General features: G+C 45.7%; 1 protein-coding gene and 2 long non-coding RNA genes across 3 annotated transcripts in view; 2 read left to right on the top strand and 1 right to left on the bottom strand.

The window, feature by feature from the left end:
- The window catches only part of LOC122393366 (voltage-dependent T-type calcium channel subunit alpha-1G-like), a gene marked incomplete at its 5' end in the record, with an annotated part of 44,795 nt that extends 42,173 nt beyond the window's left edge, over positions 1–2,622 (top strand). The window contains one exon of the mRNA XM_043389309.1: positions 114–2,622. Coding sequence (XP_043245244.1) covers positions 114–1,483 — 1,370 coding nt within the window. The remainder of the gene's footprint in view (positions 1–113) is intronic.
- A 1,535-nt stretch (positions 2,623–4,157) lies between these two features.
- LOC122393384 lies at positions 4,158–15,066 on the top strand. Its single transcript, XR_006258688.1, has 5 exons — positions 4,158–4,257; positions 4,827–4,957; positions 6,136–6,274; positions 6,508–6,583; positions 14,556–15,066. It is a non-coding gene; the product is annotated as an uncharacterized LOC122393384 (long non-coding RNA).
- Positions 15,067–15,552: 486 nt separating this feature from the next.
- On the bottom strand, positions 15,553–25,233 carry LOC122393385. Its single transcript, XR_006258689.1, has 8 exons — positions 25,160–25,233; positions 24,437–24,543; positions 23,791–23,881; positions 23,463–23,534; positions 23,103–23,215; positions 22,719–22,809; positions 22,392–22,455; positions 15,553–15,842 (listed from the first exon to the last, which is right to left on the bottom strand). It is a non-coding gene; the product is annotated as an uncharacterized LOC122393385 (long non-coding RNA).
- Positions 25,234–25,878: the final 645 nt, after the last annotated feature.

The raw sequence follows: 25,878 nt of genomic DNA, 5'->3' as shown, positions 1-25,878 counted from the left end.
CTCTCTCTCTCTCTCTCTCTCTCTCTCTCTCTCTCTCTCGTCTCTCTCTCTCTCTCTCTCTCTCTCTCTCTCTCTCTCTCTCTCTCTCTCTAACTTACCTCCTCTGTTTGCAGGCGACACATCATCGGTGTCTCTGCGGCCTCCTCTTCAGCGGAGTTGCGTCAGCTTTGATGCCGAACATGTGGCAGGCCTAGCTACACCCAGTGTCAGCCAACTGAAACTGCCGGTGGAGACAACCACTGCAATGCTGACAATCGAAACCAACTCTGCTAGTCGGTCTGACAACCAGGGAAGTAGCTTCTACGGCGACCGCGGCATCAGGCGAGGAAGTCAGGGAGCGGTGGCGGAGAGTGTTGGTCCAGCGGACATATCAGTAGAGCGGGCGCAGGATCAGCGCCCGACTTCCTCCGCAGTTAGTTATCTGGCCTCCTGCGTGGCGGCCTCCATGATGCCTCCAGGAACTCTTCAGGAACTCTCGTCTAGAACTCCTGGAGGGGATCACTCTGTGGAGCTGACGCTGAACCCGGGTCTGGCTCGGACCGCGGATCCGGTGGTTTTCTTAGCGAACCGCGCCTCGACTGGGCCGGGTGTGTCGTCGTTCGACCAGTCCTCGGTCAAATCCATGACTTCTGCGGGTCTGTCGGGAACCGCTGAGACGTCCCAGGCTTCTGGTCAGTCTGGAGGAAAGGCTTCCAGTCAGACTGCGCGTCAGACTTCGGGACGGACTGCAGGGAAAACTGGCGCCGGGCCTGCGATCTCAACTGTGACACAGCTTGTCGCTCAAACGCTGAACCCGTTGGCAGCCATCGGGAGGAGTTTGACATCGCCCTCACAAGCTCCGCCCCTCTCCCCCGCTGTAGCTTCCTCTGCCTGTGCGTCATCTGCAACGAAGTCTGCGGTTTCAGCGTCTGCTTCTTCTTCGTCTACTGCTGTGACGCCTGCTTCTCTAGTATCATGCACTCCAGTGTCTTCAGTTTCAACATCTACTGCTACAACAGGTTCAGTTCCAGCTTGTTCAGCTTCAGTGTCAACAGCTATAGCGTCAGTTAACCCAACATCGCAAACCTCGACATCGTGTCCTCCGTCAGCATTGCCATTATCACCAACGACAGAGACAAACAGTCCCGTATCGGAGGGCAGAACTGCGCCCTGTTCTCCTGTGGCAGAGGACGCGTCACCTCCTTCAGACTCTCCGACGATTCGCAGAGGCTCTGAGAGTGTCCCTCCCGAGGCGGCAAAGTCGACAGAAGGTGAGGACAGAGTGGAGAGAGCAGACACAGCCGGGAGCAGGGAGCGGACGACGGGGTCGGAGCGAACGCCCCTCCCTGAGCTGTACTCATTCGAGGAGGCAGCGCGAGTGCTTCTGACGAGTTTCGATACGTGTAGAGCGCTACAGCGGCCGATGGACGTGGATTCGACCAGCTGTTCGGCATGTTCGTCTCCGGCTGATACTGCGGGGAGCTGGTCGGACCTCGCCTCATAGCGATAGTGACCGCGCTGGGAGCCCGGGGGCAACGGGACAGTGACTGTGAATCACGCAGGTGATGACTGTGACTGTAGCCATAAGCAAAAACTTCAGTGAGCGAGAATTATTTAGGGATATTCGCCAGGGGCCACAACGAGTAGTCTCGGACTAAAGTCGATTGCATGCCGGGCATGAGGGTCTTAGCGATAATGAACTTATGTCCAGGACACCTTACCCCGAGTCCCTGTCGGATGACTCGCTGTCTTTGCTATGTAACATCCTTGGTCACCGTGTAGCACGATGTGCATCAGAAACGTTCATTGTCCAGCTCATACCATCCGAAGAGTCAGTGATATGATACTTGGCGAGACTTCGACAGCATCGAATGTATACCAGCAGGTGGATTCCAGCAGTAGGCCGCAGACACGGACGTATAAATAAACGTTTATTTATGGCGTTTATTTATAAATTACGTCCGTGGCTGCAGCCAATGGAGCTGTTCAAACCCTCCTAGGGCTTGTAATACCCTCGGTTCAAAGCTTTCCAACTCATGTGGACATGTCTCACTAGATTACCAATCACTGTGGACGTGCGTCACCAAATAATGTCGATTCGTGATACCAGATCACTAAAATATCCACTGTAGACCTGTGCTGCCGAACTGGACGTCAAAATGCTAGCATGTGACCCCTAGTGACACTGAATGCCCGACAACTGGAACAATGATCTGATTCGTCAACCAGAACAATAATTTGTATGCGCCCGGCCGGCCCGGGGACGGACGATCCCATTCAGATCCCGTGTGTGTGTGTCAAAGTATTACTGCAAACATGTATGCCTACATACGAAGGCCTAGCGCACATTGTTGTACTCAGAGAATGTTTATTGAAGTGTTTGTGTGTCTGTGTGCGCTTGAGAGCCGTAAGAACGTGTGGTTGGGTGGCGGTGGGCCGAACTGTGCTCACCGGAAGGTGATGGTGCGATATGGTCAGAAGTGCTCCCTGATTTAGTATCACGATACTGAGCATGGCGTCACAAACTCTGTGTTATAGACGGCGGTGGCGATAAGAGTGTTATTGTATTGCCATGTTGGTAAAAATGAGCGTTGTTGACGTTTTCACCCTGAACGCTAGCAATACATCGGTTCCGTTAAGATCGCTGGTGCCTTTTTTGCTATTTCACATCAGCACCCCCTCTTAAAACCGTATTATTTATCCCCCTTATGGTGATAAAGCTCCCGAACCATCACTCACTAGTCATGCGATATGCAAATATATATAGGATCGTATAATACAGGTCCCGCTCTTACAATCGATGACGGGTAAAAAAGAAAACGCCTGAATCCCTCCAATGCTACCAGAACCCGAGGCTCTGCTCCTGCTTTGATAATGGTAACCTAACCATTAACTATTTTAGTATATCCGTTTGTTGATGACCCCATGGTAACCGTAAGCTTTAGTTGCGACAATCAGCAACTCTTGAAGCAGGTGTGGGGTGGTACGACTGAAATCTGGTGCATCACAAACTACATCAAGCACGGACACGATACCTACTGCACCCGGAGAATATCGAGTAAGTACTATCTCATTTATATGGCGATGTCACATCAGAAGTAACTCGCCAATTATTCCACCATCATGTTATCGTTCATGTCATCATCATCATCTCATCATCATTTCATGATTCGTGTTATCTATGAATAAGTGTATAGTTGTAAAGTTCGATCGGCTGGAAACGTTAATAGTTCTCGGATAGGCTAATCAGTCTTTCACATTGTACGATGGCCCGGCTGGATTAAATGCATTGATAAAGTCGGTAGTAATAAATGTGTTGGAGGAATGCTAGTAAAATGAGATCAAATACCAAACTGATCGGTGCACAGTATCCAATTTGATAAAATGATGTCAAAGCACGGTGGGAGGTGAACTCTAAATGGCATTTCACCACCTGCTGTACACTGTGCAGTGATGCATAAGAGGAAGCCGTCGAAAATGGACTTATCTTTTTCCTATATATGTTTTCAAATATAACCTTATGTTCAATGATTGCGAAATGCAAAAGGTTCCAAAAATAATTACAAAATGAATATATTTCTGACACTGTCCTTCTTCAGTTCAGAATTGCAAATTAAATATTTGCAATTTACGATTTAATTTGCAATTTACGATTTAATTTGCAATACTGAACTGAAGAAGGACAGTGTCCGAAATATATTCATTTTGTAATTAATTTTGGAACCTTTTGCATTTCGCAATCATTGAACATAAGGTTATATTTGAAAACATATATATGTCATAATGCTGTTCAATGTTCATACAAGTACTTCGCCATTTACTTGCAATTATCTTTTTCCTTTTGAATAATTTTAATCGTTCACGAGCAGTGGCATCTCTAGGAGAGTCCATTATATTTGGTTACTAATGCTTTCAGCTTTTCCAAATGATTGCTAAGGAAACTGCAGTGCTATTACTGTTGTAATATTTTACGAACTTTTAACAGTTGTTTATTTTGGCAAGGTAGCCCACTTCATGTCAGACACCATCTCCGCTGCTCAGTCACTGATGTCCCCCCCCCCCCCCACGCCGCCTCTGTCTGCCACTGCCGCCCGCCCCAGTGGCTGTGCCTGGCGCCGCCCCTGCCGCCCCGACCTGGCCCCCGGGCGGTGACCGGCCGGCCGGAGCGAGGCTGGTCCGTCGCGCCCGCGAGCTTTTGCTACCAGCGCTCGGTGCGTGTGGTGCGGCTCCCGGCATGGTGACTGTTTCTGGAAGGAATTCGGATATTGCCTGTAAAAGGTGAGAAAGCAGCGGGCACTGCAAATTAGATATGTCGTTGTTTCGTGTGTTAGTAAGAGTTTTAAATGTTTTATATTGTTTTTGAATCAATTACATTGCGAACTTCCAAACAGTAGACTGATGAATGATGATGCGCTGCTAAGCAAACGAGTAAAAGACAAAGTAATTATAAACGCCGCTTTTTAGCGATGCATGCTAATGAATTTTAGTGCAATGGTAAATAGAAAGCATAAAGCCATTCGAGTATTTCTTACTCTCATCCTTGTAATATCTATAAATGAAATTACATAATGTTTCGGGAGTGCTTCGCTTCCTTCGTCAGCCGACATTGAATGGCATCTCGAGTTTTTTTTTTTGTCTTTCCATGTTTTGACTTTGCTGACGAAGGCACCCGAAGCGCTCCTGTTACACATGATTACTAGCAATAGTGTCGGAAGATCGTTGTTACATTTTCCAAAGTAGATGAACCACTCCGTTACGTTATTGATTACCGGTAGGCTCTGCTGCTCAGTGATAGCCCAGTACATACATCACAGTGGAGTGAACTGATTCCCCTGGTGTCGTTTCAGTACTCCGTGATGCCTGGGCGGTCTGCCAGTGTCTGCTCTAGCCCGCTGCATTGTTGACCCGAGAGGGGGCGGACCTGCCACCGGTCCGATGCTCGACTACCTCCGACCTATCGCCACACAGACTCTGAACGGTAAGTGCGCGTCTAGAGCGGCAGTATAATTTGTGTTTTACCGGTGCCGGTCGGACTATCAACGTGTGCTGTAGCTAGTTGCATTAGCATATTAGTAATATTTGCTGTCTCGCTGCGCAGCTCGATGTTTAAGATTATAGTTTGAAGTTTAATGTGTGCACTTTAACCAATGTTTTCTCGCCAATTTTGGTCATAAGCTGGGGTCTGGCTGATCCAATTATTTCGTTTGTTGGTTCATCTGCTATTCGTTTGGGTATTGAGCAGTGAACATGCGGGGGGGGGTCAAAATTCATCTCCCACCATCAGGGATTGTTCTGCCGAAAGCCACAGATATCGTGGAGCAAGCAGTCAGTCGAATGCACTTTCAGATTTCCCGATCGTCAGCCCCCGGTCTATTTAAAAGCGATACCCACAGTGCATTCGATGCTTTGTGGCTACATCGGGCGTTATGTTATGCGGCGCAGCATAACTTCAGGCGCCGTGCACTAGCGACATCTATGATCTGGATTCTAGCCGTGCGGTGCAGCATGCCTTCAGGCGCTGTACACTAGCGACATCTTTGAAATGGATTCTAGCTTTGCGGCGCAGCATGCCTTCAGGCGCCGTACGCTAGCGACATCTATGATCTGGATTCTAACTGTGCGGCGCAGCATGCCTTCAGGCGCTGTACACTAGCGACATCTATGAACTGGATTCTAACAGGGCGGCGCAGCATAACTTCAGGCGCCGTATACTAACGACATCTTTGGGCGGGATTCTAATAATAGAGCGCAGCATACCTTTGAGCGCTGTACGCTAGCGACATCGATCTATGCCAATTCTGTGCTCTAGGTTCATCTATGGGTAGGGTCGCACTTATGTGACGACTGACGAAGCTTCCCTTCATAATATCATGCCTTCATACTATAGCTAATGGTGTTGAATAACGGCAAACTTAATTATGTAGAAGGAATACGATTTTATGGCTTTAGGAGGGAGGACATAAGGGTTCTGTCGTCCCCCTCCGTCAGTGGTGTTTAGTTACCTACAGTTATCGCGCAAACATGGCCATCTAGTATTTTCTTAAATCAAACATCAACACTCAGCTTTAAGTCGGATAAAAATTCACAGTGTCGTGATTTGAAAACTAAGCACACATTTTCAGCGTGTGTTGACACCGCGCCATCTCTGTGCGACAGGTGCAGCAGTGTGGGAGTGAGTATACGAGGAGTGTGGCTCCGGTACAGCTGACACCAGACGTCCGTCCATCGGCCAGTCGCCACTGAACGGACCTCCACCGAACTCCGAAATCTCCAGCCGCCTCGTATCTGGACTGAGGTAAGTTATTTTGTTATTATCTGCGAGTCTAATTTCAAATGGAAAATGTTTTATTGTGTAAACTCAATGAAAGTGTTACGTAAACCTTTATCTATTTTGACATTCCTTTGGCTTTTCAGCTTACATCGAGTCATGCTCCGAAAATCTCATGAATTCGATCTCTGATTTCATATTATAATTGTTTTTATCCATGCTTTTCTGCATGCGTTAATCCCTTCGCACTGGTTTTTCAGGTTCAGCTCACCAGAGGGAGATGCCGGCCCCACTCCAGCACACCACCGGGACCCGCCACAGGAGTCGGCTTACCAGGTGGGTCGGTACACCGAAGAGGCGCTGTATATCTGTTGTGACATATACAGGGTGTCCGGAAAGTTCTGGCGCCTCTTTTGGACGTCGTCTAACGCGCGCTGTGATTATTGGACTTTCAACCAATCACCGCAGATATGACCCCTCGTTCACCGCTCAGCTAGGGGTCGCGTAAATATGACCTTGAAACCGTTTTCAGTGCTAGGTATATGGGCGAAGATGCGCCTTGTCGCTGAGAGCCCGCGCGCGGGGGCCCGGTGCGGCTTGAACGAGGCGCGAGTTGCAACGCGATGCGGCGTTTCCCGGCGAACGGTTGAGCAGGCAAAGGTGCACTCCAGATCGGAAATGTCTTAGAAAATATTCTCACTCAGCTACAACCACGGTATGCCAAAGCTGCTGAGACTGAACCAGCATTTCAGCGGCAATCGAAGAAAATCTTGGGTCTGATGGACACAAATGTCCCATCATCTTCGTCAAGGTCAAATAAATGACTGATAGGCTGGTCCACGAGGGGTTCCTGGACACGACAATCAAGGCGACTTGCCCTAAGGGTCATGTCGCACTTCAACAGCACGGAGCGCCCCCCAACAACGCCGCTGCCGTCCAAACCAAACTGACAGAGGAGCTCGGCGGACCAGATCACCGTGGTGAAATGAGATTAGGCCACCTTATTATCCCAGCCTTAACCCGCTCGACTAAGGCATGCTACGCGTTTTGCAGAATAAGCTCTAGGCCACCTCTCATCCCAGCCTGGAGTCCCTGAACACTCGCATCATGACAGCATGGGAGGACAGGAAATGTCCTACACCGTCAAAACCCGCAGGCGTTTCCGCCCTTGCGTCGAGGCCGTCGTCGGCACAGACGGTGGTTACAATGAATGGGCACTTAGCAGAAGGATGTGGCTTGGTGTTCCTGGTCATTGTTTCGTTCTATTGTTGAGTATCTATGGACCAAAGGCATTTATCTTAACAATGTTGAAAAGCGCCAGGACTTTCCGGACACCCTGTATGTATGGCTACGGCAAACTGGTCCTCGCGTGCGAGTCTACGAGTCTGCGAGTTTTGAGTCCTTGCGAGTCTTTCAAAGTTCAAGAATCCTTTATGCGTGTTACGACACATAGAACTATCAATTTGCCAGCCTATGAGTTTTCAGACGAGTTAATATTGGGCGAACTGTTCGCCTACAAATGTTGCAAGCGTGCTCCGATAGGCGTTCTATGGATCCGATTCCGAGTCGCAGCAAGTGCTTCATCAAGTACGAAAACCGGGACAAAGTCTTACTCAGTTAAAGTTAAAGAAACTTTTTATTATTTGAACTCGTTTACAATTTAAAAAGATTTTATAGGTCTTATTTTCAAACTATCTTCTACTTCTGACAGAATCTCTGACGGAATATTGACAGCGACCAGAGTCAATTGCCCAAAATGTGTTTCATGTAAGTGCACAAAGTCGAGACTCCAGGATTATCCATTTTCAAATCCCACTATACGAGTGGTGTTAACTGTAAAGATAACCTCTGTTTGCAAGATATCATTCACTCGGGCAGTGTGATATGCGTATTGCGTACGCATGTCAGTTTGTCAACGACGATAGAAAATTACTAACAATCTATAAATTGCAGCATATTTAAAAGCTACTTCTTCGCATCCCGCGCATGTAGTGACAGTGAACAACTCTCGGAAACTCACAGACTATTAGAGTTGCATGTTCGCAGACTCGTGGGTACTTGCACGTGAGGTCCAGCGTGGGGCAGCCTGTATTGTGTCGTATTAAGTACAACCGTTCAACCGAAAGTGACGCAATGCTACCGTGGTTTTACGCACGTTTCTTGATCTGTCTAAAGCGTGTTTTTATACGTCAATTTCAAACTTAAAACTTGTTCCCCCCCCCCCCCCCCCCGTTGCCGATCGGCCTCTGATAGAGCTAGAGCTTCGTAGAAAAACGAGCGTGTTGCCCGTGACGACAGGAAGCCGATGATAACCAATTTTGAGTTCCTAGGTCACTGATTGACTTTCCAGGTCAGGTCAAGGCCCAAAAGTCGGGAAAATGGAGCCCTGTCAGAACTTCGTAAAATGAGGTTATTGTAGGGTATTCAGGGGTGCTGATCACGAATGTCATGTCAGTTTTGATCACAGATGATGTCTTCATGGATTTAGGCCAGGTCGGGTCAGCTCTGGTCAGGCCAACCAGTGGGCGTCCTGCCGGCTATCCATAATATGCAGGTGCCAACCACCACTGACTGCTTCGTTACATGTTACGAAGTCATTTGCGAAAAACCGAGGGGGGGGGGGTCCACTCGATAAATGCGCTGGGCAGGTACTCGGCGTCAACAGCGACGGACCGAGGGGGTGTCTGAACACCTCCCCTCCTCTGAATCGGTTCCTGGGTCAAGAAGCGGCACGCGGTAAGCGGCATTCGAAAGAGCGTAAAAATCATGACGACTTTTTCCAATCATTTTCTTTTTCAGTCAGGTCAAAGGTCAAGTCACCGATGGGTATCCAATGTCAAAATTCGGCTGTTTGGAAACTTTTCGACGAACTGACGCATAACTCGGAAAAGAATAGAGCTACGCGGAATAGCGCATTCGATAGCTCTTTCTTTTAACGGCCTTTCTGTGGTATGCCCTCAACTTTGCCCTAAGATCACGAGATGACCCCCATGACCTGAGATGACTTCAGGGACATAAGGAGGGATGACGAGAGCAATTTTCTGATTCAGTGCGTCAAGTTTACCTGCTTCCTGATATTTGACAGTGTTTAGAATGACGTTCGTCCAAAAGGAGCGCCTTTGAATTTTCTTCCATTGACTTATAATGCTACACCGACGCAAATTTGACCGATCGCTCAGTCGTCGGTGTAGCTATGACAAACATTTTAACCTTTTGTGAGGAGAGGTCACTGCAAATTTGACTGATCGCTCAGTCGTCGGTGTAGCTATAACGAATATTTTAACCTTTTCTGAGGAGAGGTCACTTAACGTGACCTGGTGACCTGACCTTGAGAGACCAAGGTCTTTTACAAATTGGGCGGAAAAGATGCATTTGCATGAACACTGAACAGGTGTGCTAAAAACGGCGGCGCGGAGGTTTTGGAGCTAACTGCGAAAAACCGCAGTGGGTGTACGAACACTCCTCGGCACGGCGCGGGTTTACTACGATTTATCGTTTGTAAAAATGACGTGGTTGTTGGGCTTAGTATTATGAATCGATCGAAAATAATCGATTAGGGTGCATATGTTTTAAAATCGTGTCGAAATATAGCCCAAGGATCGACGGCTGATATCTGATTATCATACGCGTCACCTTTATGTGAATTTGGGAGAAAAATCATTGCTTGACATTTTGAGAAATACTTTAATTTCTTAAAATTGCCAAAGATACTCGTCTTGGCACACTCTGAAATCTGGCTGGAGAAATCCACCGGGAAATCCAAGAGCAGGGCCCAAAACGGGCCGCCATTTGTTTACATTAAAATGCTTCCTATTCCAAAAACGTCACCTGTCATTTGAAAGAGGTTAATTCCCTTAACAAAATAGCCCAAAAACATGTCTTTATTTGACCCTCCTGGGCCCAGCTAGACTCAATCCAAAATTCCAACCTAATGGGGCATGCCCTACGACTTCCTTGAACTTTATAGATAGGCAGTTGATATGGTCGATTGTTTTACGTTTGTTATTTTACTTTTTTTATTTTACTTCTTGCTTCCGATCCTGTCATTCCTATAGCTCAACTCATAGAAATTTGAAACTCGATGAATTACATGTAAGACTAAGTACTAAAAATTGCATACATCGGATAAGTTTGATAAGTTGTTATTTCAATTTCATTGACAGATATGTCTTCCACTTGTTCGATGCGTTTAGCTACTATTGGAAGAACCTAGCTTATAGTGACACCAATGGGCAGGTTATAACTCCTTGTTTGTAAAACCAATTAACCTTCCAGGCGGGGGGGGCAATTTTTTGCCCCCCCCCCCCTTTAGTTTTTTCGATATATCTCGAGAACCGCTGCGCCGATCGTCACCAAACTTTCAGTACCCTCCCGGGAGCAGCTAGCGCACATGGTGACCAAAAATTTTTCCAAAGGCTACGATAGGTTGGCTGCTAATGACGTCAGAGTGACGTCATTTTTGCCATTTTCGACCCAAAAAAAAGGTTTCGCGGGAAGAGCTGTCAGGCCTACAGCTTTAGAGATACAGAAAAATGTTTTGACATAAAAGGTGTGGAATTAAAAGAGCTACAAAACTGCGATTTCGGTTTTTCGAATTTTTTTGGATTTTGACCCCCAAAAATCAAAAAATAGATTTTTTGAATATAATAGCCAAAAAATCCAAAACGTTTTTTGAATTTCGAAAAAAACCGGAATATATGTGATAGCCCCTACCGCCTTCTATCTACATACCAAATTTGAGATCGATACCTCTTTATTTGGCCAAGTTATAGCGAAAAAAATGTTCAAAATTGATGACGTCAAATTTTCAAACTCAATTTTTAGCAATTCTAGACCTCGTAGCGCAAAACAAAGACCACCATTAGACTCCCCGTGACTAGCTGCATCGAATCGATACCCATTTTATGCAAAAATATCAACTTTGAAATTTGACCTTTTTTGACCTGACCCTGACCTGACCTCCACCAGAAAGTGACCTAAACCGTACCTGATGGTCTTATAACCAAACCAACACCATTGAGTTGGAAATGAAAAACTGGCCATAAAACATGCATCGCATAACCTTAGTAAAGTTGGGCTCATGTGGTGACCCTTTGGTGACCTGACCTGTGACCTGACCTGGTATGACCAGTGACCTCTAATAGCAACATATGTACTAGACAACTGGCGCCTTATCGCTGATTTTCGACAAAATGCGTTTTACTCGGTGTTATAGCGCTTTCCCTAGAAGCCCCGTGAACGGTGAAACATTTAACCCTATTAGTGGCAGGCTCCTGGCTACCCCCTATTAGTGGCAGGGGGGGCTGTTTACGACCCCCCCTTGATATCTCGAGATCTAACGGGCCGATTTTCAAAATTCAAACGGCATTCGATTTCGCTCAACGTGATCTACATTTCTAAAAAAATAAAAATTAAGAAATGTCAATAGGGGGGGTAGAGGGGGGTAAAAACGGGCAAATTGCAGATACATTTTAGACTGTTTATCACGGCCAGGTTTCTGAACCAATCTTAACGCAACTTTTGCCGATCGATAGAGAATGAACCAGGAATTCACATGGATCCTAAAAATATGCATTTTCAAAAATCATAGGCGGATACAGATCATTGAGATTGGGGGTACACAAAAAGTATAGTAAATAAGGTTTTTGTTGGTACTGTTTCTAAAAAGGGTGGTAATGGTCTTGTTATGTTATAATTTTCTTATGAGAGAACGACTAAAATTGTATTGGTAATGCATAGGCGGTGTCAGGGCACCTATGTTGGGAGGTAAAACATGACCCCCCTTTTTGGACGCCTGGATCCGCCTATTATAGCAAAAACGTGTCAAAAGAGGATGCACAATAACTGTATATGTTATCACATGATACCTTTTATTCACTGTTCGTAAAACTGGTGCAGCATCGTGATCTTCGCCCAAATGACTCGCTTCACGAATAGGACCCCCCAATTCCCAGTGCTCTGGAGCCGCCCCTGGTAAAGTTATGAACTTGAAATTTTCAGGGAATGTGCCCAATTTAGTTTTAGGAAAAGTCAGAAAATTTCAGCATCGTAGCTTCAGCGGTTTCGGAGATATTCCCGAAAAACCTGAGGGGTGGATAAAAACAACCCCCCCTGCCACTAATAGGGTTAATCTTTGACCTAACCTGTGACGTCATCGGTGACCCCAAGGTCAATGAAATTTGGTTTCCCTCGACAAATTTGACAGGGCTATCGAACGCCGTTTGAATTTTCCGGATCCGTCCAGTAGTTTCGGAGATACGGGGGGGCAAAAAAGTGCCCCCCCCCCCACCGCGCGGAAGGTGGCTGGTAGGCCCACCGCCTACCGGGTTAAAGATAAGAGATGACGTAAAACTGATGTGGGAGAAGGCACAGTAAGTTGTACGACAGTCACAGTATTGCACTGATAGGTTACTGAGTTTTTCTTTTTGCGAGTATCCCTGCCTCAGTCAATGGCTGGTTAGTACTATAATAGCATGTCTTAACATGAGTTGGCTTTAAAAAGCTTGAAGTTGTGAAAGTCATAAGTTTTGTGAAAATGCACAACTAGCTGATATTAATTGGGCTTTAAATTTATTTCGGATTTTAATTAATTTATTTGAATAAATTTTACAATTTAAATTATAAGTTAAAACGAATAACTTAGAGATCATTTCTTTCGAACAGGTTATCGCTGGGAGGTAAAATTTGCATGAGCTTTGGACATCTTTTCAGCAATCCTCGTATAACTCTTGAACAAGAAGAACTAGAGAGTCTCAGAAAAGCGCGTTCGGTATGTCGTTCCACTGGTATTTCAATGAGTTTTACTGCAGGTCAATGGTTAGCCCCACAGAGAGGGAAAACCACCAAAATAAACGAATTTTGCCGAAACAACTTGTTCCGCAGAAACTTTGGCGTCGATATTTGTATGATGCTTATTCTGCTAGCGTAGTATTACGCTGGAATTGTCAGACGCGAAATGAACTAAGCGGACCCGAAAATGCCAATCTGATGATTTTATTTCACGTAAAACTCATGACCTGACCAGAAAAGGCAGTGTTGCAAATCAATCGATCAGTGTTGACTACCCAAACGATATATAGTTATTAGTATATTAGTTATTAGTATTAGTATTAGTATTAGTTATCAGAAGTTATTATCGAAAAACCGCTGGTGACCTTTCATGACCTAGCAATGCATGTCCTATTGAATGACTGCAGACTGCAGACGAACCCTGTCATTTGCGTATGGGTAGAATGTTCATGTTTCCTTTAATATCTTGTGGTTTTGACAGATTTTGTCAAAGCAGTATGGAATTTGTGCTTCCCCTTGCTTTAGGAGTATACCGGCTACAATGGTAGGGTCATAACTCTCCTCTAACCCCAAGGTACAGATATGAAAATCCGAGATATGCAAATTGTTAGTACTAAGGCTCTGATGCAATTCGTCGAGTCTCAAAATTTTAGGAGTTGAGCTGTAGGAATGACAGGAACGAAGTCATCGGAGAATCAAAGGGGGACAACAAGTTTCCCCTCCCCCCCCCCTATCGGCTAGCAACGGCCGCTGGGCCGCCGCCAACCGCTACCTCAATAATAATATTGGAATGAGTTGTTAACACACGAATGAATCTATTTCATTTTCGCAAATATGTGCATTGTGCAGTATATAATTTGTATGTAATGTGAGTGTAAATGTGTGCGAAAATGTGTTCTTTGAGCATGATGAATATCAATAAAAATGTTAGGATTGATATTAATATGAGCATAACGTCAATCCTAACATAGCGTAAATGTCTTAAATGTTTTCGTAAGTGTGTAGTCCGTTCGTCTGAAGTTCGACCCTCACTGTAACCATATTTTTTAAAACAACACGAGATTTCATGAGTCAATGATTGGGAAGGTTCGTCAAGGCACGTTGTATTAAAGAGATGAATAATATTTATTCTAAAAATAATCCAAGTTCATCATTTGCGAATTGCAATGAACGCCTACAAGTTTTCAGACTAATTTCTCCACCTAAGTTCGTGCTCTGTTCAGAGCCGTTTACAGTAAGGGTCAAACTTAAAAACAGGCTGTATAGTTGTGCCCTACGTGTTGTACTTTGTATATATGGGCCCCAGCCATCGTCTGATAATCAGGAGTCAAATGTCTAAATAATGTTTTCATTCAGTTTTACGTCCCGGTGTGATTCCTGTGTAAGATGTAGAAAAATGGCTCTAAAGTTACGGTGGCCGTCTTGCTCAACTTTCCCTATACATTAGGTATTTGACTATGCCTACATATTTCCAAACCCCAATCATATATTCCTGACGTTCTTCCTTCTTCTTCCACAGGTTGTTTGCACGCGAAGATCTTCAAACAAGGAGCGTCAAGAGTCGGAGAACAGAGGAACCGCGTCTAACGGGGGAGGGAGAAGGGGGAGAGGGGTAATCAGGTCGGAGGTAGCGTGCCTGCCTTCTCCCTTGATTATCCCCTCCCCTATCATGTGTAAGGGAGAGGGGTAATCCGGGGGGACGGAGGTAGGCGCGCCTGCCTCCTCTCCTGATTATCCCCTCCCCCTATCATGTGTGGGGGGAGAGGGGTAATCGGGGAGACGGAGGTAGGCATGCCTGCCTTACCTCCTGATTATCCCCTCCCCTAGCGCGCGGAGGGGGGGAAGGGGTAATTTGGGGAGGTAAGTGTCCCTGCCTCCCCTGATTATCACCATGTGCGAGGGGGGGGGGGTAATCCATCCCCTGCTGTGTATAGTTGTGCGCGGGGGGGGGGGGGGCTATGTCATACATGTGAAGGAGAATACATACATGTCATCTACCGGAAGGAGAAAAATACATGTGACACCACTTCTATTGATCTTTTTATTCCATGCAAACAACACACGTATGCCACCATCCCTCCCCACGTACACCCCCCCCCCCGTTATTGGTTGGGAGAGAGGGTAACAGGGGTCCCCCGGTGGACCTGTGTCGGGGACGCGAGTGTTGGGTGGGGGAGGGGCTCAGCCAGGTGGTGACTACCGTTCCCGGTAGCCACCACCTGGTGACCAACACCCCCCCCCCCCCAACAGACACGTCCCCGACCAGTGCCGCGGACGTGCGGGTTGGGTGGGGGGGGGGCGGTCAGCCAGGTGGCGACTACCGTTCCCGGTAGCCACCACCTGGTGACCAACACCCCCCCCCCCCCCCAACAGACACGTCCCCGACCAGTGCCGCGGACGTGCGGGTTGGGTGGGGGGGGGGGCGGTCAGCCAGGTGGCGACTACCGTTTCCGGTAGCCACCACCTGGTGGCCGACCCCCCCCCCCCCAAACACGCACGTCCCCGACACGAGTGATCCACCAGGGACCACCCTGTTACCCTCCCCCACCCAGTATAAGTACTTGGGTGGTATGTCTGGGCTCCAACATACCACCCAAGTATGGGAGGGGGTAATGAGGAGAGAAGTCAGGTAAACCTGCATTCCTCCGATTACCCCCTCGGACACCATCAGTCACATTCAGTGACTGTTGCGCGACACCACCGGCTCTCCTCCGATTCCAACCCGCTGCTGCGATGTTCTTCACTGTGCTGATGGTGTCTGTGGTCGCCCGGACTGCAGAGGAGACCGGCGCCGGTCGAAAAAGACCTGCGGAAGAAGAAGGAAGGATGTCAGGGATGTGTATTATCTGACTTGACATGTTAGAGAAGTCATGCTGGCCAAAAATACACGATAGTATAAGCATCGGTAGTCGGTACCATTGTATATTTTTTGTGTATTACAGTGACATTGTATATTTTAAACATGCAAACCTATGGGGGTGACTATCTTCATCCGTGTTTTGAACATAAAGTTTTGTTATCGTTTTTTTTTTTTAAGAAGAACTGAAAAAGGGGTGACTTTGCCAAATTGCCACCATGCAAAAGAATTTAAAAGAACATAATATTTTCAAGTACTTTTTCCATTGTACACCCTGCACCCTGCACCCTGCATTGATGACATTTAAAGTGACCATCCACCTTAACATTAGTTTTGAGTTGAGATTGCCAAATTGGTGGCCATGGCCTGAAAATACCGGTTTGGGCACTCACAACATCGAAAAATGCTTTAATTCGGAGATATGGAATTTCAAACTTGCAGTTTTCGGATTCTAAGGGGCTAATGCATTGGAATGCCCCCTTAGAATTTGTGACGTCAGCGGAGATCTAACAATTTTTAAATCTTTTACTAAAACGTTTGGTAGCACGCGGTGGTACATGCTGCTTTGCGCGCAACAAGTGCCGCACTTTCAAATAAAGTCGCCAGGAACAGCGGAGATCCCAAAAAGTAAACAAAGGTAAAAGTCTAATATCTTGAAAACCGGTGAATATTTTTCGATGAAATTTGGTAGATATTCGTTTTCGCTCTTTCTGAACCGAGCGACATCACTTTCATGCCAATTCATTAACTTTTTTGAAGGTGGGAGGGTCCCTTTAATGACATGAAAAGAGGGAAATGGCATTTCGATTATAAATGACAACTTGAAAATGGTCGAGAATAGCTAAAATAGACAGAGATATGATACAGAATTCGACAGAAAAGAGAAAGAGGAAATTTTTGCGGCAATTTACCGCCACCCTCATTACCAGTGGTTTAATCTATAAATGGTGCAGATTGCCCTAAAGCCTTTTCGAGAATCGTGGCAAAGTCACTCCCGTTTACGGTATCGTTTGTCGATAACAAGTGTCACTTGTCAGACATATCCGGGCGCAGCGGCCCTCGGTGCCAATAGCGGACCGCCCGGGGGCAGGTCGGGCGGCAGGGGCGGAGCCAGGCACACGGTGGAGTGGGGTAGGGAGGGAGGGGCAGCGGCCGAGGTGGCACCGGGTCCGAGGTCCGACCACCGTCTCCCGCCGCCTCGGTAGCGAGGTTGGTGAACATCAGGCTTCCACCCGGCAGTCCAGGGTTCAATTCTGGTCTCCGCCCGGCAACCGGGGGCGGTCGCGCTACGGTGCGACCGCCCCTGCGGCCGGCGGTGATCAGAATTGTTCCTTGGATTGTCGGGTGTAAGTTGTGATGTTCATGAGGCCCCGGGCCAGTAAGTCCGGGGCCGCGCACACCACAACTATATATTTGTTTCGACTGCATCTCCCCAAATTTTGGTAGCACAACTAAATATCCATGCCACGAATCCAACTTGATTCTTGGCGTGAATATAAACAGTTGTGCTACCAAAATTTGAAGGAATGTAGCCGAAACTATACGGTTGCCAGAGAGTACGGTCATGAAATACAGGTGTAAACCGTACGTACAAAAAGGGGTTTGACACCTATCATTTAATTAACCGATTTAGGTACAATGAAAGCCATGATATTATTATACAAATAGAATAACGCTTCATTCCAGGAAAGGTCGCAGCGTAAATATGTTTTAGAACGAAGCCCGTCGTGCAGCAATCATTAAGCATTAATAATATTCAATGAATATCCTAAATGAAATCTACTCGTTCAAGATATCTTTTCCGCTTTATGACCTTCTTTTTTAAGAAATACGTTTAAGTATACCAATATCACTTTTATGTTCGTTTTGGTACGAGGCGCTTGAATAAGACAGACGAATTTTTTGTTACATGGTAAAACGGAAAACGAGTGAATATATCCTTTATCTTTTATTTCTTCGCCTGTGATTTATTGTGTTCATTGCCGCTTGAGCATCATTTCCCAAACGTGATTAAACGTTAGAGGAGACATGGCAAAATGGTACAGAGGGATGCATTATTCGCAACCGATTTTAACAGAAGCTCTTAACCCGCGACCCGTTGGGGTCTGCCGAGCTACCGAGCAGCGTTGGGGGGGGGGGCATTTTGGCCCCCCTTCCTAAGATCTCGAGAACCACGCAACATAGCGACAAACAGCAAAGTGCAAACCGTGTTGGATAGCCCCAATGGGGAACTGTGACCAAATTTCATTGACCTCGGTCAAACCGATGACGACACAGGTCAGGTCAAATGTCGAATTTTCACCGTTTAGAGGCATTTCAAGAAATGTATTGTAAAATCGAGTAAAATGCTTGTCATTGAAAATTATTGATAGGGAATTGCTCGTCAAATACATATTTTGCTATTTGAGGTCACTGATACCAGGTCAGGTCACAGAGGTCAGGTCACTGAGGGTCATAATATGAAAATATCATGTGATGCATGTTTTATGGTTCATTTTAGATGATAAATGCGATTATGTGGGCCAGGTAGCCTTTGGGGCCAGTTTAGGTTACTTTCTGATGAAGGTCAGGTCAAATTAGGTCAAATTTCAAACTTGATATTTTTGCCTACAATGGGTATCGATTCGATGCAGCTCGTTACGGGGAGTAATGGTGGTCTTCAACGTGGTGAATCCAACGTGAATTCAACGTTCAACAAATTCAACGTGAATTGCTCAAAATTGAGTTCAAAAATTTGACGTCATCAATTTTAAACAATTTTTTCCCTATAACTTGGCCGAAAAAGGAGTTATCTATCCAAAATTTGGTATGTAGATAGAGGAGTTCAGGGACTATCATATATATGCTGTTATGGGAATTTTTTATGCTTTTTCAAAACAAAAAATATTTTGGGGGTCAAAATCCCAAGATTTTCATACTCTAAGATAGCAGTTTTGTAGCGCTGTCTTTTCTCTACACGACCACATACAGAACTTTGAAATTGCTTGTTAACTGTAGATTTTGTGAGCGTTTCAAGATGTCATGTTTTTTGCTCATTTTTGCTCGAACATGACCTCAATTTGACCTCAGTAACTCCTGACCTAAGGTGACATATGACTTAAATGAAGGTGTCAAATTGATGCCGGAAAGGTACCTACTGAAAATTTGGCGGCGCTGCGCGCCGTTGTTTTCTTGCTATTCAGGAAAAACCACAGGGGAGGCCATATTGCCCCCCCCCCCCCCCAGGGGGACGGTTAATAAGCTAAATTCAAATTCATGAGAAGCTGTAAAAAAAAATTGCTAAGCTTATTATTGATTATATCAATCCTATCATATCCTAGGCTCCTAGGTTGATCTCTATTATGGTGTGCCCCCAGTCTGAAAGTGGTTCCCGCGCCCCTGCTTTGGTCCTTTCTTTTAAGTCATGTGATATTTCAGGCCAACGGAAATCACATCAACATTTTCCTATTCGGGCTTTCTTGGATTAAGTTACTATGAATCGCGAAATAATACAGCCACAATATCGCAAGAATTTGATAGCACTTTTAACGGTGCTTGGCGCCGGCCCGGGGGTTTTTACTCACCCTCCTCTAAATCGGCCCCTGGGCCATCTAGCGACGCGCCGTACCCATGACTTTAAAAATTATGACGAAAATACTTCAGTCATGTTTTGGGTCAGGTCATCAGAGGTCAACAAAGGTAAGAGGGTAGGGTACCCCAACTGTGGCACGTGAAAATGCATTGCCTAGTGGGTGCCTACCTACATGCCAACTTTCAGCACAATCGGCCCAGTAGTAAAAAAAAATATTGCAATTGGTACAAAACTGACACCTCTTCGTTTTGCACGTGGCACGTGCCTAAGGTGTCACCCACGTGCATCGAAAATAGTCCAATACTTGGTAGAAGGAATAAGGCTGCCTTACAAAAATTAACGCAAATGATTCGGTGCTGAATATTTTTCGGTCAAGTGGTTGCTGAGATATAAGCTTCGCAAAAGCGTCCGCACGGCCGGCTGAGAAATTTCTTGATGGTGTGAAGTGCTTTAGCGAGGAACATGGCGATAATAAATACGTGAAGAATCATTGACCTTTTCCACGAAAATGTAAAAACAATGCCAAATTTATATTTAATGCGGTGAGCTTTCGGCTACAAGCCTCCGTCAAACCAACAAAATGACTGGTATCGTGTCATTTTGTTGGTTTGACGAAGGCTTGTAGCCGAAAGCTCACCGCATTAAATATAACTTTTGGCATTGTTTTTAATTTTTGAGAAATTTCTTGCCCATTCTTTCTTTTAAAATCGAATTTCCTTTGATTTGTTTAGTAGCTCATTTAAACCACATTCCTCGCACTAAAAAATAAGCATGCATAGCAAACGTATGGGTAGTCATCCATTGTGTCGATTTTCAACACGATATCCAGAAATAGTCCGCAGATCTAACAGTCTATCCCTCGTTATTAGGCTTAATAAAGAGATCATTACAAATGACATTTACGGAGCACCTTACAAACAGCAAAATGGTAATGCAACGTCATTGGATTCATGAGCTGAACATGCCGCTAGTTTTTTTTTGTAAAGATTTGTCAGCCGGAAAAAAACTTTTACCTGACCCTTACCTGAACCACAACTGAAATGGACAAAATTGGTCTCCAACTATAGTCAGACTATGTTTCTAAGTCCCAGCAAACAAAGTTGAATTAGTCATTAATAACTTCAATAACGCTTTATCAACATTTTAGTTGAAAGAAGATCGATATCTTAGACGCTAATTGAATGTGAAAATGTTTTATTTTGAACGTTGACTTGAATATAACCTGTCACATAAAATCATAATTCAAACTCTAGAATTATTTCAGATGCATATTCGTGAGACCCTCGCAACGCCGCCTCGCGCATCTCGCTAGGCAAAATTCAGTTTCGGTGATGATCGGGGGGGGGGGGGGTGAGCGATATTGTTCTGTTGGAGTTTTAGTGTAGCGCGGGACTATAAGTGAAACATTCCAGGTTAAGTCCATTTTTTCAGATATGGTTTGGGTCTAAGTTTTTCATCGAAGCTGTCGCGTGAAAAGGGACATCGCTTGAATCTGAACCAAAAAACCCAATCGTTTAATTCTTTAAACTGGCTTGTTCTGGTTTGCACTACATAAATAAAATAGGCTTACAAAAATGTCTTCTATGACGACGTCACCACAGAAATGTAGCTATCGAAATCTTCCCATGATGAACGGATTATAATGGGAATTAGGGAATAAGTAATGTGATACAAATTTTGTTTACGCTTCATTTTACTACGTTCGCATTAAATCGCTTAACCCTATTAGTGGCAGGCTCCTGGTATACCCCTATTAGTGGCAGGGGGGGGGGGGGCTGTTTACGACCCCCCTTGATATCTCGAGATCTAACGGGCCGATTTTCAAAATTCAAACGGCATTCGATTTCGCTCAACGTGATCTACATTTCTAAAAAATAAAAATTAAAAAATGTCAACAGGGGGGTAGAGGGGGGTAAAAACGGGCAAATTGCAGATACATTTTAGACTGTTTATCACGGCCAGGTTTCTGAACCAATCCTAACGCAACTTTTGCCGATCGATAGAGAATGAACCAGGAATTCACATGGATCCTAAAAATATGCATTTTCAAAAATCATAGGCGGATACAGATCATTGAGATTGGGGGTACACAAAAAGTATAGTAAATAAGGTTTTTGTTGGTACTGTTTCTAAAAAGGGTGGTAATGGTCTTATGTTACAATTTTCTTATGAGAGAACGACTACAGTTGTATTGGTCATGCATAGGCGGTGTCAGGGCACCTATGTTGGGAGGTAAAACATAACCCCCCTTTTTGGTCGCCTGGATCCGCCTATTATAGCAAAAACGTGTCAAAAGAGGATGCACAATAACTGTATATGTTATCACATGATACCTTTCATTCACTGTTCGTAAAACTGGTGCAGCATCGTGATCTTCGCCCAAATGACTCGCTTCACGAATAGGACCCCCAATTCCCAGTGCTCTGGAGCCGCCCCTGGTAAAGTTATGAACTTGAAATTTTCAGGGAATAAGCCCAATTTAGTTTTAGGAAAAGTCAGAAAATTTCAGCATCGTAGCTTCAGCGGTTTCGGAGATATTCCCGAAAAACCTGAGGGGTGGATAAAAACAACCCCCCCCCCCCTGCCACTAATAGGGTTAAGCGGGGGCACAGTCGGGAAAATCCCTGTGGTCAAACCATGTTTGAATAAAATACGAACTATAATCAACAGTCAATACACTTCTGCAGTATGGCAAACGTTAGAAAGGCCGATCTGAATTTTGAAAGTTCAACAGCCACGTGCATTTATATTGAGTCGAATATATTTGAGAACATTTTTCCCGGAGTTTTCAGACGTATTTTCTTCAGCAGCTATGCATTTACAGTGACCATAGCATAGCAACCATAGTATGTGATTCAGGGACTACCTGCGGCCTTTCGTACGTATGCCAGACTCATGGTCCCCGGCCCTTCCCAAATATGACCCACCTACGAGCGGCTCCAGCGGCAGGTCACGGAGGACGGTCAGTTGTCAGCTGGACACCAGCGCCACCTGTCAGCGACAGGACAAACCATTAGTTCATCCAGTTGCCAACGAAAATTACATGTCAGTCAGTTCACGGTCACACGATAACGAGGTTCGTAATAAAAGACACGGAAGAAGGTTGTCTAAACAATATTTCATGTTAATAATACAACTTAAATCGCATGTCGACAACATACCTCATTGATTTCAAAACAAGTAGGCATTCAGACAGAACAGATTCAGTCGGTAACTCAATGATAAACCCAACGTCATCCCAGTAGGCGACTTACCGAGTCAAGTGGGTCACGTGATCCCTGGAAGTGACGTCCATTGGTTGGTGTACTGGAGCAGTGTCCCCAACTCGCGAACTGCCAGCCGTACCTACATGAAACAAAAACAAGGTTGAAATCAGTTTAGGAAGCTAAGCAAAGTCTCTCATCCAAACTATTTAGAACCTAGTGCGAATCGCGTGTAACGTGTGAAAAAGTGTAATTAGCTCGTTAATTGGTACTTTGACGCGCACCAATTGCAATAATCATGTGGCACTCATACAGAGTGTATTTGGTTAATGTGACTTTAGGCGCACGACTTCCAAGGTCAAGTGCAGCGCCCATATAGAAAGTTGGCTTCACTTGAACACACATTTGATCCGTAATTGCAGGCGTATGTCATACCTAGTTGTGAGAGAGCTGGAGTTTCCATATGCCGCAGTCCAGTTTTGACCGGCAGATGGACGTTTATCTCGGTACCAACAGCGGTACACGTACTGCCGCACATGAGCTATGGTCTGTGGGAGAAATGACACAATGCTATAAATACACTGCAGTAATATAGCCGCTCTATCGCAAAGCACAACATATGCAGTGAAAAGTAAATGGAGTGGCAAAGTAGACGATGGTGTCATAAATTAACTGCTGCAATATCATTAAAACATTCCTGCAAGATAATCCATTGCAATACTAAACCGCTGATTAAGATCCGTTGCAGTTTTGCATTACAGCGCGGGAGTCCCTGACACTGTCCACAAGGCCCACCTGTGAGGGGCTCCTTCGAACAGGATGAAAGGACCAGACGCTCGGACGGCCCCCAGCAGAAATCAGCACCACCTGTCGGCGACAAGACGAACTATTAGTTCACGCGTTTGACGACATAAAGTACAATACGCTAGGTTTCTATACAACACGGTTACGACACAAAAAATCAAGTTGTCACGACAAAATTTCCTTTAAAACATACACTTAAGATGTTATATCGAGACGATACCTCATCGATCTTACAGCTAGTAGCAGGACAGAATAGTAGAAGTCGGTAATTCTATTCTATGTGTGATAAACTCATTTTAGTCTCGGTGCACCGACTTACCAGGTCAAGTAGGTCACGTGATCCATTGAAGTGACGTCCATTGGTCGGTGTACTGGAGCAGTATCCCCAGCTCGCGAACTGCCAGCCGTACCTACATGAAACAAAAACAGTGGAATCAGTACAGGAACTCTTGCAAAGCCATTTCACAAACCAGAGAGGGCGAGGGAGAGGGAGAGGGAGAGGGAGAGGGAGAGAGAGAGGGAGAGGGAGAGAGAGAGAGGGGGGAGAGAGAGAGGGGGGGAGAGGGGGAGAGGGGGGAGAGGGGGAGAGAGAGAGAGAGAGAGAGAGAGAGAGAGAGAGAGAGAGAGAGAGAGAGAGAGAGAGAGAGAGAGAGAGAGAGAGAGAGAGAGAGAGAGAGAGAGAGAGAGAGAGAGAGAGAGAGAGAGAGAGAGAGAGAGAGAGAGAGAGAGAGAGAGAGAGAGAGAGAGAGAGAGAGAGGAGAGAGAGAGAGAGAGAGAGAGAGAGAGAGAGAGATGAATGAATACTGAAGAGCCGTTTCACTCCAAACCAAAAGTATCGATATTCGGTAGTTGATTGTGGCTAAAGGTTGAATCAACTGAGTATGGCGATGTGGCGCCCCGCCCACACTTAAAATGTATTTCATTTGGAATTTAATTTAATTCATAGTTGTAGGCGTATGTCGTACCTTGAGAGAGCTGGAGTTTACGTCTGCCGCAGTTGAGTTTTGACCGGCAGATGGACGTTTCTAATATCGGTACCAACGGCGGCACACGTACTGCCGCACATTGTGGTCTGTGGAAGAAATGGCACGATGCCATGATTACACTGCATGGGAGCACAGCCTCACTATCACAAAGCATAGAATGCGTACAAAAATTACTGCTGGATTGACAGTCGGGAAGATGCGATCGACTTACGATTTTAGGAAGGATGCACGTATGATTTTCATTTTTGCAAGAAATATCAGAATAGCAAACCACAACACAACTTGAACTAAAATGTAAACCTCACGCTCGGACCTCGCTGTAAGTGTAGGAAAAGTAAAATTAAATATTACATTGACGAATTGTAAGCCAGACCAAACAAATTCGAACCGAACCAGCAAGCATAAATCTTGTTGATGAATTATAATTCTAAAAGGGAATGAAATTGTTACTTCTGACTTTACTTCTGAATTTCCCACAAGTGAACTTTTAACCCATACCGACATTAATTACATTAATGAAACGATTAATAGAACATTAATAAACCGACCGGAGAAAAGCGTCCCAACCCAAACCATTCGGTGATTCGGCAGAAAGTACTGCTTGATGTTCAGATATAGGTAGCGCCAGCTAACTGCCCCTCACCCACCACTTGTGCACGCCAAAACAATCTCTTAAATAATTCTAATATCGGGCTGGCTTACCTCGTACAATAATTGAAACTCCATCCAGAAGCCGTCACCGCGCCGGGAGCAGCACCGCACACACCGGCCGCTGGTAGCGAAAGCCCGCGCGCGCGCCGGACCAGCCTCGCTCCGGCCGCCCGGCCACCGCCCGGGGGCAGGTCAGACGCAGGGGCGGCGTCAGGGATGGAGCCGGGGAGGGCGGCGGCAGACACGTGGGGCGGGCAGAGGCGGTGCCAGGCATGGAATCTGGGGGAGCAGCGGTGCTGTTTTCTTCAACTTCTTCGCATTCAAATGCTTAGTACCACTAAGCGGTACAAAGAATTGGTACGCCTTGGTACCGAACAAGAAAGGACGTGACAATACTTGTCAAGAGAACGACTACAGTGAAGTTGGACGCCTGGGTCGCAAGGCTTCGCGTAATATTCCAGCAGCAACAACAACGATAACTTCTTCGCATAATGTGTATGGCGTGTTGTGTCCGTATATAAAGCCCCATGACTGTTGATGCTGCAATTTTTTATCCTGCAATGCCTAAAATGACCTGTTCCGATTAAAAGCATCTCACGTGTAAGGCATTCTCCATCCTTCTCTCGCAACCTCAGCGACAAATTTTTGTTTCATTTCTAGCGTTCCCGCGCCCAGTCTAGTCGTGTCGTGTAATATTTTGGGCTTTATATCAGCATAAGCTTTAGCTGCCAATTAGTGGCAAGCTAAATACTTTTTCTGCAAAAGCTACT

This window comes from Amphibalanus amphitrite, unplaced genomic scaffold (genome assembly GCF_019059575.1).
Source record: "Amphibalanus amphitrite isolate SeventyFive unplaced genomic scaffold, NRLGWU_Aamphi_draft 000532F_arrow, whole genome shotgun sequence".
Lineage (NCBI taxonomy): Eukaryota > Metazoa > Arthropoda > Thecostraca > Balanomorpha > Balanidae > Amphibalanus > Amphibalanus amphitrite.
Note: the sequence above shows the minus strand (reverse complement) of the source record. Positions and strands in the feature narration are given on the sequence as shown.